Here is a 17,745-nt window from a genome sequence, read left to right on the forward strand (position 1 = left end):
ACGCGGAGAACGAACCTGGGGGCACACTGCGATTTTTTACAGACTCAAGAACTCGCAATTAAAGAGCTTTAACAACGCTTTACCAAGATTCCGTCACTCGACATATTAAGCAAACGATGAGTTTAGTTAACAGTGCATTACTTGAAAGCCAACACTACAAACAAAAATCTCGTCCAAATAATATTGCAACACAACATAAGAAACCACAACAAATACAACAGTGTGTGTAGTATTTAGGAAACACCGAAGAAGATGAAGCAGCTGGCTAGGCACACAGCTCGTACGTCCAAAGAGCAGCTTTGAAAATCCTCATTTATAGGTTTTCTTATATGGTGGTTCCGCAGCATCGACAGACATATTAAAAGTCATTTTTTCCGCTTTTAACAGCCACATTCGTTTCCAATAGGCCAGTTTGTCTTTCGCTTCATTCTTAAGTAACAGCTATACTTTTTCATTCTCAATATTTTTGTCGTGTTTAGATTATTTTAGTTATTACAGTTCACTTCAATTAACTCTTTCGGAATAGTTTTTCTAAGTTGTTGCAGAACGCACTACTTAGGCAATATATCATCGGCTTAATTTGTCGAAGGCAGTAGGATAAGAAATCGTCACCGAAGTCACATTCCTGAACCTCTCATAAGCTACAAATACGCCATGTCATTGACTTGATAACGAGAGTAGCAATACAGGCTATTCTCAGCTGTGTTAAGTCTCACCGTACACGTCAGGTGAGACATTTTTTTCCTCTTCAACAATACAGTCATAATGAATTACAATTGACAAGATGTGCTCAGACCATACTCTTTGCTTGCAGAATGAGATTTTTCACTCTGCAGCAGTGTGTGCGCTGATATGAAACTTCCTGGCAGATTAAAACTGTATGCCGGACCGAGAGTCTAACTCGGGACCTTTGCCTATCGCGGGCAAGCGCTCTACCAACTGAGCTACCCAAGCACGACTCACGCCCTGTCCTCACAGCTTTACTTCTGCCAGTACCTCGTCTCCTACCTTCCAAACTTCACAGAAGCTCTTCTGCGAAACTTGCAGAACTAGCACTCCTGAAAGAAAGGATATTGCGGAGACATGGCTTAGCCACAGCCTGGGGGATGTTTCCAGAATGAGATTTTCACTCAGCAGCGGAGTGTGCGCTGATCTGTGTGCCGGATCGAGACTCGAACTCGGGACCTTCGCCTTTGGCGGGCAAGTGCTCTAGTAGAGTTCGAGTATCGGTCCGGCACACAGTTTTAATCTGCCAGGAACTTTCACGCTCTTTGCTGTCTGTGCACTATGTCGCTCTTTTGCAGAGCCCGCACGTAATCTCCTTTTCAGTCGTGACAATGCAATACGAACCAACGATGGTAGCCACGCGAAGAATTCCACGGAGCGCAAAAGATCGACACCGCACCAACACTAATAATAACTCTGGTTGACGAAACATTACGAACAGAAAACATGGTATGCTACACAATACACAGTATTACAATGTAGCACGTAGTTGCCACGTGATAAACAATATTTTTGTTCATCGTTGACGGTTGTATATATAACGTCAGGTAAACACATGAATTTGAATAAAAATTAGCAGCCACAAGGTAAAGATGATAATGACGATGATGATATTTGGTTTGCGTGACGCTGAACTGCGTGGTTATCAGCACCCGTACAAATTCCCACTCGTTTCACTGTCCAGTCTCGCCACTTCTCCCGAATGACGATGAAACGATCAGGACTACACAAACACCCAGTCCCCAGGCGGAGAAAATCCCAGGCCCGGCCGTGAATCGAAACCCACAGAAGGTAAAGAGTGACGGCTTTTAAGAAGTACCTGTTTACAATCGCGAAGTTTTTCGTTGGGCGAATCTTGTTGTATTGAACGTTCTCGCGTTAAGTCACTATGAAATACCCAGCTATTGGCAGTATCCACCATTGTCTTGATCAGAAAAGCGAATGTCGAAGAAGAAATAGAGTCACACAAATGTAACTGGTGTAGCAGTGGCGACTGTGGGCAGAGATTACAGTGGCGCCAACGGTGAAATCTCTCAGTGCATTTCTGGTTCCAAGACTCAAGGCGTACGATACAGGATACAGTGTACAGTGTTTAAGTATTCCAGTCACCCTGCCCCCCCCCCCCCCCCTCTCCCGCCCCATGTGTTCCACAGCCATTGACCACCTGAGTCAGTGTTCAACCTCTGTTGTCCTAAACGTGGATAGAACGTTTAATTCCAGTGTACTTAACATAGCACTGAAAAAAATTGGCGTTTTTTCCCAAACTACTGTTAAAATTTTCCATCTTTATGTTGTTAGTAGCTTATACGGCAACTACCAGCTTGTTCATCGACATTTAAATTTGAGATCTTGTGCATTAAAACTGCATTATTACTATTAAAATGTGGTCAGTGTATATGGGAAGAACCAGAGGTAAAAGTACATGATGGGCAAAGTATTTTTTCTTGTTGTTTTTGTTTGATGGGTGTAGTGACTCCCGCAATGCCTGTGCACGTCAAGTGATTTTATGCAGCATCGACAGATGGAAAACCAGATGAAACTTTTTCTTTATGTTTTGAATATGTCCTGTAGGTATATTGTTTCGCTACAGCTCCATTCGGTGAGCGGAAAGTAATGATACAACTGCTTCAGTTGTTCGGAGAAAACTCTTTCCTGATTTCAGTCTGGGAGAGTGTTCTTATACCCAATCCAATCTGACCACTCCATTCTTGGACTTCTGTTCTTGCTTTCCCCTCTCGTTTCTTGCACATCTTATGTACCATCGTTGTTTCCTCGTAGCTTACAATTAATTTCCTCAGAATTCCAACATCTTTACGAACAGTAAGAATAGAGCACTCATCTGAACTTTTTCGAATATAGATGGGGTTGCAGTGTATAGGTCAACCAAGTGCCGTAGTGGATAGGAGTAATGCAGGGGTAGCATGTTTTATACTGTGGATAGTTAGCTTTCTTTTTTGAGAAGAAGTTGTGGGTAGAACTTGCGACGCACCACAAATTCATTCGTCATTCATTATAAAACACACACAGACACACACACAGACACAAACTAAATATTATTCATCTTTCATCATTTTGAAAATAAAAGTGTTCCAAGAAAAGACTTTCATTCTACAGTTTAGTTACTTGCCAAGGTGGTGATAATTTGGGGAAGGGCCAACTAAATTACAGGCCTGTATCATTAACGTCGATATGCAGCAGGATTTTGGAACATATATTTCGTCCGAGCATTATGAATTACCTCGAAAAAAAAAAAACAAATAAAAACGGTCTATTGACACTCAGTCAACATGGCTTTAGAAAACATCGTTCCTGTGAAACACAACTAGCTCTTTACTCGCATGAAGGATTGGGTGCTATTGACAACGGATTTCAAATGGATTCCGTATTTCTGCATTCGGTCAGAGACAGCAAGGGCCCTGGAAGAGCAGTTGAATAGAATGGACAATGTTTTGAAAGGAGGATATAAGATGAACATCAACAAAAGCAAAACGAGGATAATGGAATGTAGTCGAATTAAGTCGGGTGATGCTGAGGGAATTAGATTAGGTAATGAGACACTTAAAGTAGTATATGAGTTTTGCTATTTGGGGAGCAAAATAACTGATGATGGTCGAAGTAGAGAGGATATAAAATGTAGACTGGCTGTGACAAGGAAAGCGTTTCTGAAGAAGAAAAATTTGTTAACATCGAGTATAAATTTAAGTGTCAGGAAGTCGTTTCTGAAGGTATTTGTATGGAGTGTAGCCATGTATGGAAGTGAAACATGGACGATAAATAGTTTGGACAAGAAGAGAATAGAAGCTTTCTAAATTCGGTGCTACAGAAGAATCCTAAAGATTAGATGGGTAGATCACATAACTAATGAGGAGGTTTTGAATAGAATTGGGGAGAAGAGGAGTTTGTGACACAACTTGACTAGAAGAAGGGATCGGTTGGTAGGACATGTTCTGAGGCGTCGAGGGATCACAAATTTAGCATTGGAGGGCAGCGTGGAGGGTAAAAATCGTAGAGGGAGACCAAGAGATGAATACACTAAGCAGATTCAGATGGATGTAGGTTGCAGTAGGTACTGGGTGATGAAGAAGTTTGCACAGGATAGAGTAGCATGGAGAGCTGCACCGAACCAGTCTCAGGACTGAAGACCACTACAGTAACATGGAATATCGTCTCAGATATGTGACTAGATCAGTGATTTCCTGTCAGAGAAGTCACAGTTCGTAGTAATTGACGGAGAATCATCGAGTAAAACAGAAGTGATTTCTGGCGTTCCCGAATGCAGTGTTATGGGCCCTGTACTCTTCCTTATCTATATAAACGATTTGGGAGACAATTTGAGCAACTCTCTTAGGTTGTTTGCAGATGGAGCTGTCATTTATCGACTAGTAAAGTCATCAGGAGATCAAAACAAATTGCAAAACTATTTAGAAAAGATATCTGTATGATGCGAAAATTGGCGAATGACCCTAAATAACGAAAAGTGTTATCGACATGAGTGCTAAAAGGAATCTGTTAAACTTCGGTTATACGATGTATCAGTCACGTGTAAACACCGTAAATTCAACTAAATACCTAGGAAGTACGATTCGAACAAAAATTGGAAGGAACACATAGAAAATGTTGTGAGGAAGGCTAATCAAAGACTGCGTTTTATTGGGAGGACACGTAGAAAATGTAACAGACCTACTAAGGAGACTGCCTACAATACGCTTGTCCGCCCTCTTTCAGAATAATGCTGCACGGTGAGGGATCCTTAACCAGATAGGATTGACGGAGTATGTCGAAGAATTTCGATGAAGGGCAGCACGTTTTGTACTATCGCGAAACAGGGGAGGGAGTATCACTGAAATGATACAGGATTTGGGATGGACATCATTAAAGCAAAGGTGTTTTTCGTTGTGGAGGAATCTCCTCACGAAATTCCGATTACCAACATTCTCCTCCGTATGCGAAAATATTTTGTTGACGCCGACCTACATAGCGAGAAACGATCACCACGTTAAAGTAAGGGAAGTCAGAGCTCACTCGGAAAGATATAGATGTTCATTTTTTCCGCGCGCTATACGAGATTGGAGTAATAGAGAATTGTGAAGGAGGTTCGATGAACCCTCTGCTAGGCACTTAAGTGTGATTTACAGAGTATCCATGTAGATTTAGATAGATGTACGAGTAGAGAAGACGGCAGTGTGTGGGGGGTGTGGGTACTAGCTAATGTCTGATTGTACTCAGTGGTGATGGTCTAAGGGAGATTGGGATGCACTGGACTAGAGTAATTTATGCTCGACCATGGCACCCCGCCTCTTTTAAACTACGTAAGCACTGCCAATGTGCTAGCTGGATAGCTGGCACCATTTTTTACTTCTCGAGTGATTACTTTCGCTGATTTTATGGGATGTTTCTAAAACCACACTCCGTAGTGCTCCGCTCTCCCTGTTCGTTAATACATGATGTTTTGCCTGACCTTGCTTTAGTTGCAATTGTTCCTTCGTGTTTCCGCTTCATAATCACTTCACGAACTGTCGACTTGTGCAGTTTTAGATGGGTTGATATGTCCCTGATAGATTTGTTAGCCAGGTGACATTCAATGACTAGCCCCCTTTCTTTCAGCTCTCCCGAGGGAAACATTGTGTTGTTAATTCCCTACTGACAACACAATCCTCTCTGCATCCTTTTATATTGTCGGGTTCGACTCACGTGACACATAGTAGTCAATTCCGCATTACATATGGGTCTCAGGATGCTTTTGATCAAATGGCGTACACTGCTGTATTCCCGTCTTCTCCTAACCTTACATCGGACTTACTTAGCCAGTTGTAGGGAAACTACAGTTTATTGTGGATTCGAAAAATTCGATGCCACTCCGTTAATTCTTACAACCAGTCACTTTCAATAATACCATTTATTATCTACACCTACATTTATACTCCGCAAGCCACCCAACGGTGTGTGGCGGAGGGCACTTTACGTGCCACTGTCATTATGAACGAATTGTGCCGTTACTCGTTTCGAGCCGGCAGGCACATCGTCAGATGGGTTTTGACGTTGAAAACTACATTCAGCTTAGAGTGTACATACGATGTTTGCTGTATTTCGTTGGAGTGATGCTTCCAAGAGGGGTGGGGATAACTTTGTCACAATGAAGAATAGCCGTCATTTTCGTAATAATCAAAGTAAGCTAAATCGATTTTTAAACGTGGACAGCCACCTGAAGATGAAACTGTAGGTTCGAAGCCGGTAATGACGCTATTTGTTCTTAATAAAAAGCGTTATTATTAAAAATGACTGATTTCTGTTTTTAATGTATTGTAATAATTAAACCATATTTTTATACAACCACAATCTCACCGCGCCACTTTTCGACAGAATAGCACGAAGTTGACATCACAGTGCTTCAGTAGCGTGAAGTCTATAGATTCCAAGAAAGCGGTCGTTTCAGGAAACTGGAAATTTGTCGTAACTTCCATGGGACAAAACTGCTGACGTCTTCGGTCGTTAAGCTTACACACTACTTAATCTAACTTAAACTAACACACGCTAAGGACAACACACACCCATGCCCGAGGGAGGACTCAAACCTTCGACGGGGGAGCCGCGCGAACCGTGACAAGGCGCTCCAGACCGCACGGCTACCCCGCGCGGCGCGGTTGTTTTAATTACGTTACTGAAATCACAGTTATTACAATCGATTGCTGACGAGTTTCACTATGGCCCTCGTTCAGCCTTACTTTGCTATAACGACCCACCTGGCTCTATATATTAGGTTGCCTTCTCAGGAACTGCGTCTGGTAGGGATTGGGATACATCCATATCGAAAACATTCATTTGTGGTTCGACTGTCCTGCTGCATTTTTGTACTCGTTTTTTGAGTTAATGTGCTCTGCAACTGAACAGTGGTACATATTTACGACAGTATGGATGATCGGGACTTATTTCTAACGGGGATTTTTAAATTATAATATACTACCAGCAGAGCAATAGTCTTTTCTGAAATGCAGAATTTACGAAACACAGAAACACAAAAAAAGTAGTTATTAGCTGCTCTGCTTCCAGTACCAAAGCCATCAGCGCCAAATAATAAAATCACCTGCGGGCGAAAACCTCAGAGCGTAATTAGTTGCTGCGTTGTGTCCATGTACGAATCGGGAACACTGCACTGGCACCTTAAGCTAATGGAACAGCTGCCGTCTGAAACGGGCTGTAATTAATATCGCCCCTTCCATCTGTATGGCCTCTGTATTCCCCTTCCCCCCACCCCCACCCTCACTCCTTGCCACCCTCACACCCCTCTGTCTCCAACTGCTGGCAAAGGCGGTATAGAATCTTTTTCATAACGTATTTATTTTTATTATTGTTCAGTTAATTTAACCTTTACGTGGCTCAATTTCAGTCTCTATTCTCTTTCTCCTGCCGTCCTCTGCCAACTGAAGCCTGTGACTTTCATCATTTCTTATGACAACAGTCGGCTGGTGTGCTTTGTGGTCTTCGTCTTTCTCTGGTACTTCACTTTGAGGCTTTCTCTGTCTTCAGTCATTTCTTCGTGCCTACACATCTCTATTTTCAGAACATCCTGAACTAATGTTATTGCCCTTATGTTTTTACTTCTTTTCTGATCATTTTTAGCGAGACCTAGCTCTCTGAGCTGTTCGAAATTATCTTTTGAAAACCTCGTGTAAAATCCAGGTTTCTTATATCTTAACCAAGGAGAAAACAAACATTTGTAACTTTACTGACACATTAGATTTAAAAATGGTTCCGTTTCTTCGATGAGTCCTACAACATAGCTTGAATCGGCCTGAAGTTTCAGGTTTCAAGAGATATTAGTATCAATTAACTCTTCCAGATAAACATATTCGTCAACATTTTGTAAACGGTTGTTGTTCACTATTATTGATCTTGTAGTTATTCACTTGTTGCGCATAATAGTTGTTTCGGAGAGGCCCACTTTCTCGCAACTATTTGATCAATCTTGTATAGATCGTGGCAGTTCTGTCATATTGTTCGCTACGATTACTATATCATCAGCAATTCTGAAGTTAGTTAGTCTTTTTACACTTATTCTAATTCCCCATTATTTCCAAATAGTCTTTAACATAACATTTTCGACGACTGCCTTGGATGGTTTCGCGGATTAGTGTAACCTTGCTTTACTCCTCTTCCAGTGGAAAATTACTTCATTTTCGTACGCTGACAGAAACCATGGAGGTATCGTAGATGTTACATAACATGTTTACGTACCTTGCTTTTAGGGTCACTGCCTATATGACTGCAATGTGGCCGACAGAATCAAAAGCCTTTTTGAAATCAACAAAGGATACGCCCAATGACATTTCGTATTCCTTGGCTCTAGTAACAACTTGATGCAGGGTGCGTACATCACCAATTGTGGTATAGCCATTAGAGAATATGTCTTGTTCTGTGGGTTGTGTGTCTTCCACAGTAGCGTTGATACGAGTGATGTTCTGTACCTGAGTGTTGTAGTAATACAAGACTGAGGAATGTATACTCTGTATACACTTCCAGTAGCCCATAATCTGGAAAGCAGGGCTTTTTGAATGAGTATCCTTATTTTCTGTAGACGGTCAATACGAAAAAGTTTTATCTGGTGTCATTGTGCTGTTTAAAGGTATTCGTGTGTCCTGCTGGTACAGTGGGGATGTTGTTTGTACTCACCTTTGGGTTTTTGCCGTCCCCTGGAGAGTCCATAACTAGCTGCAGGTCTGGAATGTGCATCTCGTGGAACAGGCTGCGGGTGTCCCTCCGTGCCTCCGTCGACGTCATTATCTGTCGGCAAACAGATCTCAGTTGTATGTTGAAATCACCCATTTTCTTTTTTGCGTGCTTGTAAAAGAATGAGCTCCTTTTTCCACTTATAATGTGTGTGTGTGTCTGTGTCTGTTGTCTAGAGAGAGACAGAGAGACAGAGAGAGAGAGAGAGAGAGAGAGAGAGAGAGAAAGAGAACTGCTATTAAAAATGGGGTTCTTTTTCACGAATAGCGCGTGCGTGTGTTTTATGTAGAGGTAGAGAGAGAGAGAGAGAGAGAGAGAGAGAGAGACAGAAGCGGTGGTTGGGCGGCAGTGATCGACAATAATAGTAATAATGTACGTAGGAAGCTGGTATCAGCTTAAAGAAAGAGGAGGAGGCAAGGAACAAAACAGCGATTCTTGATAATATTGCACATTACAGTGTGAAGTAAATGAGCATGACATCTATCGTGAATTACGATGGGAAGGATATGCCATATTAAGCCATAGTAAAAGAGGGCCGTGCTAAAGAACTGTTTGTAAAACGTCTGGGATATAACTTACGTAATACTGATATCTGTAAACTTTTTTGTTTTAAGTTCTTCAGGGAACTAACGAGCGTCTAGTGCATTCAGAGTGGTCAGTCAGGAATATTATATTTTAAAATACCTGTCTCTTAATAAATTTTTGAGTTTAACTTTTGAGTCAAAAGGCTTAAATTCTTCTTTACGACCAGAGGTTCTGAGAATACTCACATTTGCTGAGACACGAATTGGTTAAGATGTGAAATTTTCGTTAAAAACTTTTTCCATCGACCAGCTTCTTATATAAAAGGCACTTTACAGCGAAGTTAACGTGTGGTAAATTTACAAAGAATATGAAGCAATTTCAAATTTCTATATGTGCAATATGTATATGTCAAGTTTTTGTAAACGTCGATACACAATTATCGACTTTTTATCTTTTTTCTTGTGTTATAGTTAGTGAATTGGACGTAATGGCTTTTAAATTTGAGGGTGTTTTAATACGCATATGTTATTGTTGTTGTTGTAGTTGTTGTTGTGGTCTTCAGTCCTGAGACTGGTTTGATGCAGCTCTCCATGCTACTCTATCCTGTGCAAGTTTCTTCATCTCCCAGTACTTACTCCAACCTACATCCTTCTGAATCTGCTTAGTGTATTCATCTCCTGGTCTCCCTCTACGATTTTTACCCTCCACGCTGCCCTCCAATGCTAAATTTGTGATCCCTTGATGCCTCACAATATGCCCTACCATCCGGTCCCTTCTTCTTGTCAAGTTGTGCTACAAACTCCTCTTCTCCCCAATTCTATTTAATACCTCCTCATTAGTATACGTGATCTACCCATCTAATCTTCAGCATTTTTCTGTAGCACCACATTTCGAAAGCTTCTATTCTCTTCTTGTCCAAACTATTTATCGTCCATGTTTCACTTCCATACATGGCTACACTCCATACAAATACTTTCAGAAACAACTTCCTGACATTTAAATCTATACTCGATGTTAACAAGTTTTTCTTCTTCAGAAACGCTTTCCTTGCCATTGCCAGTCTACATTTGATATCCTCTCTACTTCGACCATCATCAGTTATTTTACTCCCCAAATAGCAAAATTCCTTTACTACTTTAAGTGTCTCATTTCCTAATCTAATTCCCTCAGCATAACCCGACATAATTCGACTACGTTCCATTATCCTCGTTTTGCTTTTGTTGGTGTTCATCTTACATCCTCCTTTCAAGACACTGTCCATTCAGTTCAACTGCTCTTCCAAGTCCTTTGCTGTCTCTGACAGAATTACAATGTCATTGGTGAACCTCAAAGTTTTTATTTCTTCTACATGGATTTTAATACCTACTCCGAACTTTTCTTTTGTTTGCTTTATTGCTTGCTCAATATACAGATCGAATAACATCGGGGATAGGCTACAAACCTGTCTCACTCCCTTCCCAACCACTGCTTCCCTGTCATACCCCTCGACTCTTATAACTGCCATCTGCTTTCTGTACAAATTGTAAATAGCGTTTCGCTCCCTGTAGTTTACCCCTGCCACCTTCAGAATTTGAAAGAGAGTATTCCAATCAACATTGTCAAAAGCTTTTTCTAAGTCTACAAATGCTAGAAACGTAGGTTTGCCTTTCCTTAATCTTTCTTCTAAGCTGAGTCGTAGGGTCAGTATTGCCTCACGTGTTCCAACATTTCTACGGAATCCAAACTGATCTTCCACAAGGTCGGCTTCTATCAGTTTTTCCATTCGTCTGTAACGAATTCGCGTTAGTATTTTGCAGCTCTGACTTATTAAACTGATAGTTCGGTAATTTTCACATCTGTCAATACCTGCTTTCTTTGGGTTTGGAATTATTATATTCTTCTTGAAGTCTGAGGGTATTTCGCCTGTCTCATACATCTTGCTCACCAGATGGTAGAGTTTTGTCAGGACTGGCTCTCCCAAGGCTGTCAGTAGTTCCAATGGAATGTTGTTTACTCCGGGGGCCTTGTTTCGGCTCGGGTCTTTCAGTGCTCTGTCAAACTCTTGACGCAGTATCATATCTCCCATTTCATCTTCATCTACATCCTCTTCCATTTCCATAATATTGTCTTCAAGAACATCGCCCTTGTATAGACCCTCTATATACACCTTCCACCTTTCTGCTTTCCCTTCTTTGCTTAGAACTGGGTTTCCATCTGAGCTCTTGATATTCATACAAGTGGCTCTTTTTTCTCCAAAGGTCTCTTTAATTTTCCTGTAGGCAGCATCTGTCTTACCCCTAGTGAGATAAGCCTCTACATCCTTACATTTGTCCTCTAGCCATCCCTGCTTAGCCATTCTGCACTTCCTGTCGATCTCATTTTTGAGACGTTTGTATTCCTTTTTGCCTGTTCCACTTACTGCATTTTTACATTTTCTCCTTTCATGAATTAAATTCAATATTTCTTCTGTTACCCAAGGGTTTCTACTAGCCCTCGTCTTTGTACCTATTTGTTCCTCTACTGCCTTCACTATTTCATCCCTCAAAGGTACCCATTCTTCTTCTACTGTATTTCTTTCCCACATTCGTGTGAATTGTTCCCTTATTCTCTCCCCGAAACTCTGTACAACCTCTGGTTTAGTCAGTTTATACAGGTCCCATCTCCTTAAATTCACACCTTTTTGCAGTTTCTTCAGTTTTAATCTACAGTTCATAACCAATAGATTGTGGTCAGAGTCCACATCTGCGCCTGGAAATGTCTTACAATTTAAAACCTGGTTCCTAAATCTCTGTCTTACCATTATATAATCTATGTGATACCTCTTATTATCTCCAGGGTTCTTCCATGTATACAAGCTTCTTTCATGATTCTTGAACCAAGTGTAGGCTATGATGAAGTTATGCTCTGCGCAAAATTCTACCAGGCGGCTTCGTCTTTCATTTCTTAGCCCCAATCCATATTCACCTACTATCATTGCTTCTCTCCCTTTTCCTACTCTCGAATTCCAGTCACGCATGACTATTAAATTTTCGTCTCCCTTCACTACCTGAATAATTTCTTTTATCTCGTCATACATTTCATCAATTTCTTCATCATCTGCAGAGCTAGTTGGCATATAAACTTGTACTACTGTAGTAGGCATGGGCTTTGTGTCTATCTTGGCCACAATAACGCGTTCACTATTCTGTTTTAGTGGCTTACCCGCACTCCTATTTTTTTATTCATTATTAAACCTACTCCTGCCTTACCTCCATTTGATTTTGTATTGATAACCCCGTATTCACGTGACCAAAAGTCTTGTTCCTCCTGCCACCGAACTTCACTAATCCCCACTATATCTAACTTTAACCTATCCATTTCCCTTTTTAAATTTTCTAACCTACCTTCCCGATTAAGGGATCTGCATTCCACGCTCCGATCCGTAGAACGCCAGTTTTCTTTCTCCTGATAACGACGTCCTCTTGAGTAATCCCCGCCCGGAGATCCGAATGGGGGACTCTTTTACCTCCGGAATATTTTACCCAAGAGGACGCCATCATCATATAATCATACAGTAAAGCTGCATGCCCTCGGGAAAAGTTACGTCCGTAGTTTCCCCTTGCTTTCAGCCGTTCGCAGTACCAGAACAGCAAGGCCATTTTGGTTAGTGTTACAAGGCCAGATCAGTCAATCATCCAGACTGTTGCCCCTGCAACTACTGAAAAGGCTGCTGCCCCTCTTCAGGAACCACACGTTTGTCTGGCCTCTCAACAGATACCCCTCCGTTGTGGTTGCACCTACGGTACGGCTATCTCTATCGTTGAGGCACGCAAGCCTCCCCACCAACGGCAAGGTCCATTGTTAATGGGGGAGGGGGGGGGGGTTAAACTGAAGCGATTGTACAGGGCTATTACAAATGATTGAAGCGATTTCATAAATTCACTGTTGCTCCATTCATTGACATATGGTCACGACACACTACAGATACGCAGAAAAACTCATAAAGTTTTGTTCGGCTGAAGCCGCACTTCAGATTTCTGCCGCCAGAGCGCTCGAGAGCGCAATGAGACAAAATGGCGACAGGAGCCGAGAAAGTGTATCTCGTGCTTGAAATGCACTCACATCAGTCAATCATAACAGTCAACGACACTTCAGGACGAAGTTCAACAAAGATCCACCAACTGCTAACTCCATTCGGCGATGGTATACGCAGTTTAAAGCTTCTGGATGCCTCTGTAAGGGGAAATCAACGGGTCGGCCTGCAGTGAGCGAAGAAACGGTTGAACGCGTGCGGGAAGTTTCACGCGTAGCCCGCGGAAGTCGACGAATAAAGCAAGCAGGGAGCTAAACGTACCACAGCCGACGGTTTGGAAAATCTTACGGAAAAGGCTAAAGCAGAAGCCTTACCGTTTACAATTGCTACAAGCCCTGACACCCGATGACGAAGTCAAACCCTTTGAATTTTCGGCGCGGTTGCAACAGCTCATGGAAGAGGATGCGTTCAGTGTGAAACTTGTTTTCAGTGATGAAGCAACATTTTTTTCTTAATGGTGAAGTGAACAGACACAATGTGCGAATCTGGGCGGTAGAGAATCCTCACGCATTCGTGCAGCAAATTCGCAATTCACCAAAAGTTAACGTGTTTTGTCGAATCTCACGGTTTAAAGTTTACGGCCCCTTTTTCTTCTGCGAAGAAAACGTTACAGGACACGTGTATCTGGACATGCTGGAAAATTGGCTCATGCCACAACTGGAGACCGACAGCGCCGACTTCAACAGGATGGTGCTCCACCGCACTTCCATCATGATGTTGGGCATTTCTTAAACAGGAGATTGGAAAACCGATGGATCGGTCGTGGTGGAGATCATGATCAGCAATTCATGTCATGGCCTCCACGCTCTCCCGACTTAACCCCATGCGATTTCTTTCTGTGGGGTTATGTGAAAGATTCAGTGTTTAAACCTCTTCTACCAAGAAACGTGCCAGAACTGCGAGCTCGCATCAACGATGCTTTCGAACTCATTGATGGGGACATGCTGCGCCGAGTGTGGGAGGAACTTAATTATCGGCTTGATGTCTGCCGAATCACAAAAGGGGCACATATCGAACATTTGTGAATGCCTAAAAAAACTTTTTGAGTTTTTGTATGTGTGTGCAAAGCATTGTGAAAATATCTCAAATAATAAAGTTATTGTAGAGCTGTGAAATCGTTTCAATCATTTGTAATAACCCTGTATGTTCGATGAAAGAAAAATAATTAAAGAGAAGGTTTATATTTAAAATATTTGTTGCGTAAAATCACTACCACTACAGAAAATATTCGTAAGTCACGAATCACTTATTAATATCATTTCTTTAGTATGCTTTAAAAGTTACGTAATCCTTTACTCATTCCTGTCAATTTGTTTTATTTTTTTCCATCTCATTCGCTAACCATGACTTTTTATTGCTTGCTCGGCTCCTGAACAGTCAACTTCTTCAGATTTGATACCTTCTGCGCAGTTGCCACACGTCGCCATAGGGTATCATCGCATGCGAGTAAAACTTGACGAAGAAACTGCTGGACACAGCCTTAATTACACTCATATTTCTGAAGTGCCCTATATTCATCACCGTACCTGCTATTACTTGCACTTACATTTGTAATACTGAAACATACGTACGCGGGTGGCAGAACGGTGCTTACAGGATAATGAAACAGCTCAACAGACAGGTGAGAGACAATGAAATAATCCAGATAACGCAATAAGAGCAGTGATTAGCATACTAGAAAGATCTTTGGAAAACTATGGAGGAAGAAGTCGAACGTCCACAGAAAATACTGTAGCGGATAACACAGTGCCGGCGAAATTAGTACGAGCTTTAAAACAGATAAAAGATAAAAATAGCTACGGAGTGCGATAATACTACTTAATTTGATTTCAGCTTAAGACCAAAAGATTTAAAATGTTTCTGAAGATCTCTTGTAGAAGCAGATACATTCCATTGCAGTGGAAGCATGCGATGATGGTCCTGTATTCAAGAAAGACGACCAGTGATAAGACTGTGTTGGCTGCAGTGCACTGATTTTCATGTATCACTTGTTAGAAAGGGAGGGAGAGAGAGAGAGGGAGAGAGAGAGAGAGAGGCAGAAACTGGAAAATTTATTTCTTGTGCTGCAGTCTGTGACTATAATTTTTTTTTGTTTTCAGCCTGATGACAGACTGGAGTAAAAGAAACATGGAAAATAATGATCTAGGGAACTCCTGATGAGGTCCGTGACCTTTGTATTGGGTTGGATTATAAAAGTCAATGTTTTGGTCAAATTTTATTAAAACTTACTACCGGTTTCGGCTTTTCAGCCATGTTGTTGTTGTTGTTGTGGTCTTCAGTCCTGAGACTGGTTTGATGCAGCTCTCCATGCTACTCTATCCTGTGCAAGCTTCTTCATCTCCCAGTACCTACTGCAACCTACATCCTTTTGAATCTGCTTAGTGTATTCATCTCTTGGCCTCCCCCTATGATTTTTACCCTCCACGCTGCCCTCCAATACTAAATTGGTGATCCCTTGATGCCTCAGAACATGTCCTACCAACCGATCCCTTCTTCTGGTCAAGTTGTGCCACAAACTTCTCTTCTCCCCAATTCTATTCAATACCTCCTCATTAGTTACGTGATCTACCCATCTAATCTTCAGCATTCTTCTGTAGCACCACATTTCAAAAGCTTCTATTCTCTTCTTGTCCAAACTATTTACTGTCCATGTTTCACTTCCATACATGGCTACACTCCATACAAATACTTTCAGAAATAACTTCCTGACACTTAAATCTATACTCGATGTTAACAAATTTCTCTTCTTCAGAAACGCTTTCCTTGCCATTGCCAGTCTACATTTTATATCCTCTCTACTTCGTCCATCATCAGTTATTTTGCTCCCCAAATAGCAAAACTCCTTTACTACTTTAAGTGTCTCATTTCCTAATCTAATACCCTCAGCATCACCCGACTTAACTCGACTACATTCCATTATCCTCGTTTTGCTTTTGTTGATGTTCATCTTATATCCTCCCTTCAAGACACCATCCATTCCGTTCAACTGCTCTTCCAAGTCCTTTGCTGTCTCTGCCAGAATTACAATGTCATCGGCGAACCTCAAAGTTTTTATTTCTTCTCCATGGATTTTAATACCTACTCCAAATTTTTCTTTTGTTTCCTTTACAGCTTGCTCAATATAGAGATTGAATAACATCGGGGAGAGGCTACAACCCTGTCTCACTCCCTTCCCAACCACTGCTTCCCTTTCATGTCCCTCAACTCTTATAACTGCCATCTGGTTTCTGTACAAGTTGTAAATAGCCTTTCGCTCCCTGTATTTTACCCCTGCCACCTTTAGAATTTGAAAGAGAGTATTCCAGTCAACATTGTCAAAAGCTTTCTCTAAGTCTACAAATGCTAGAAACGTAGGTTTGCCTTTCCTTAATCTTTCTTCTAAGATAAGTCGTAAGGTCAGTATTGCCTCACGTGTTCCAGTATTTCTACGGAATCCAAACTGATCTTCCCCGAGGTCGGCTTCTACTAGTTTTTCCATTCGTCTGTAAAGAATTCATGTTAGTATTTTGCAGCTGTGGCTTATTAAACTGATTGTTCGGTAATTTTCACATCTGTCAACACCTGCTTTCTTTGGGATTGGAATTACTATATTCTTCTTGAAGTCTGAGGGTATTTCGCCTGTTTCATACATCTTGCTCACCAGATGGTAGAGTTTTGTCAGGACTGGCTCTCCCAAGGCCGTCAGTAGTTCCAATGGAATGTTGTCTACTCCCGGGGCCTTGTTTCGACTCAGGTCTTTCAGCGCTCTGTCAAACTCTTCACGCAGTATCTTATCTCCCATTTCATCTTCATCTACATCCTCTTCCATTTCCATAATATTGTCCTCAAGTGAATCGCCCTTGTATAGACCCTCTATATACTCCTTCCACCTTTCTGCTTTCCCTTCTTTGCTTAGAACTGGGTTTCCATCTGAGCTCTTGATGTTCATACATGTGGTTCTCTTATCTCCAAAGGTCTCTTTAATTTTCCTGTAGGCAGTATCTATCTTACCCCTATTGAGATAAGCCTTTACATCCTTACATTTGTCCTCTAGCCATCCCTGCTTAGCGATTTTGCACTTCCTGTCGATCTCATTTTTGAGACGTTTGTATTCCTTTTTGCCTGCTTCATTTACTGCATTTTTATATTTTCTCCTTTCATCAATTAAATTCAATATTTCTTCTGTTACCCAAGGATTTCTACTAACCCTCTTCTTTTTACCTAATTGATCGTCTGCTGCCTTCACTACTTCATCCCTCAGAGCTACCCATTCTTCTTCTACTGTATTTCTTTCCCCCATTCCTATCAATTGTTCCCTTATGCTCTCCCTGAAACTCTGTACAACCTCTGGTTCTTTCAGTTTATCCAGGTCCCATCTCCTTAAATTCCCACCTTTTTGCAGTTTCTTCAGTTTTAATCTACAGGTCATAACCAATAGATTGTGGTCAGAGTCCACATCT

General features: G+C 41.5%; 1 protein-coding gene across 2 annotated transcripts in view; it reads right to left on the reverse strand.

Moving 5' to 3' along the window:
- Positions 1-17,745, reverse strand: part of LOC124787880 (neprilysin-4-like) — a 726,210-nt gene that overhangs the window by 119,460 nt on the left and 589,005 nt on the right. For both annotated transcript variants that reach the window (XM_047254857.1, XM_047254858.1), the window contains exon 9: positions 8,674-8,784. In XM_047254857.1, coding sequence (XP_047110813.1) covers positions 8,674-8,784 — 111 coding nt within the window. The remainder of the gene's footprint in view (positions 1-8,673; positions 8,785-17,745) is intronic.

Source organism: Schistocerca piceifrons, chromosome 3 (assembly GCF_021461385.2).
Source record: "Schistocerca piceifrons isolate TAMUIC-IGC-003096 chromosome 3, iqSchPice1.1, whole genome shotgun sequence".
Taxonomy (NCBI): domain Eukaryota; kingdom Metazoa; phylum Arthropoda; class Insecta; order Orthoptera; family Acrididae; genus Schistocerca; species Schistocerca piceifrons.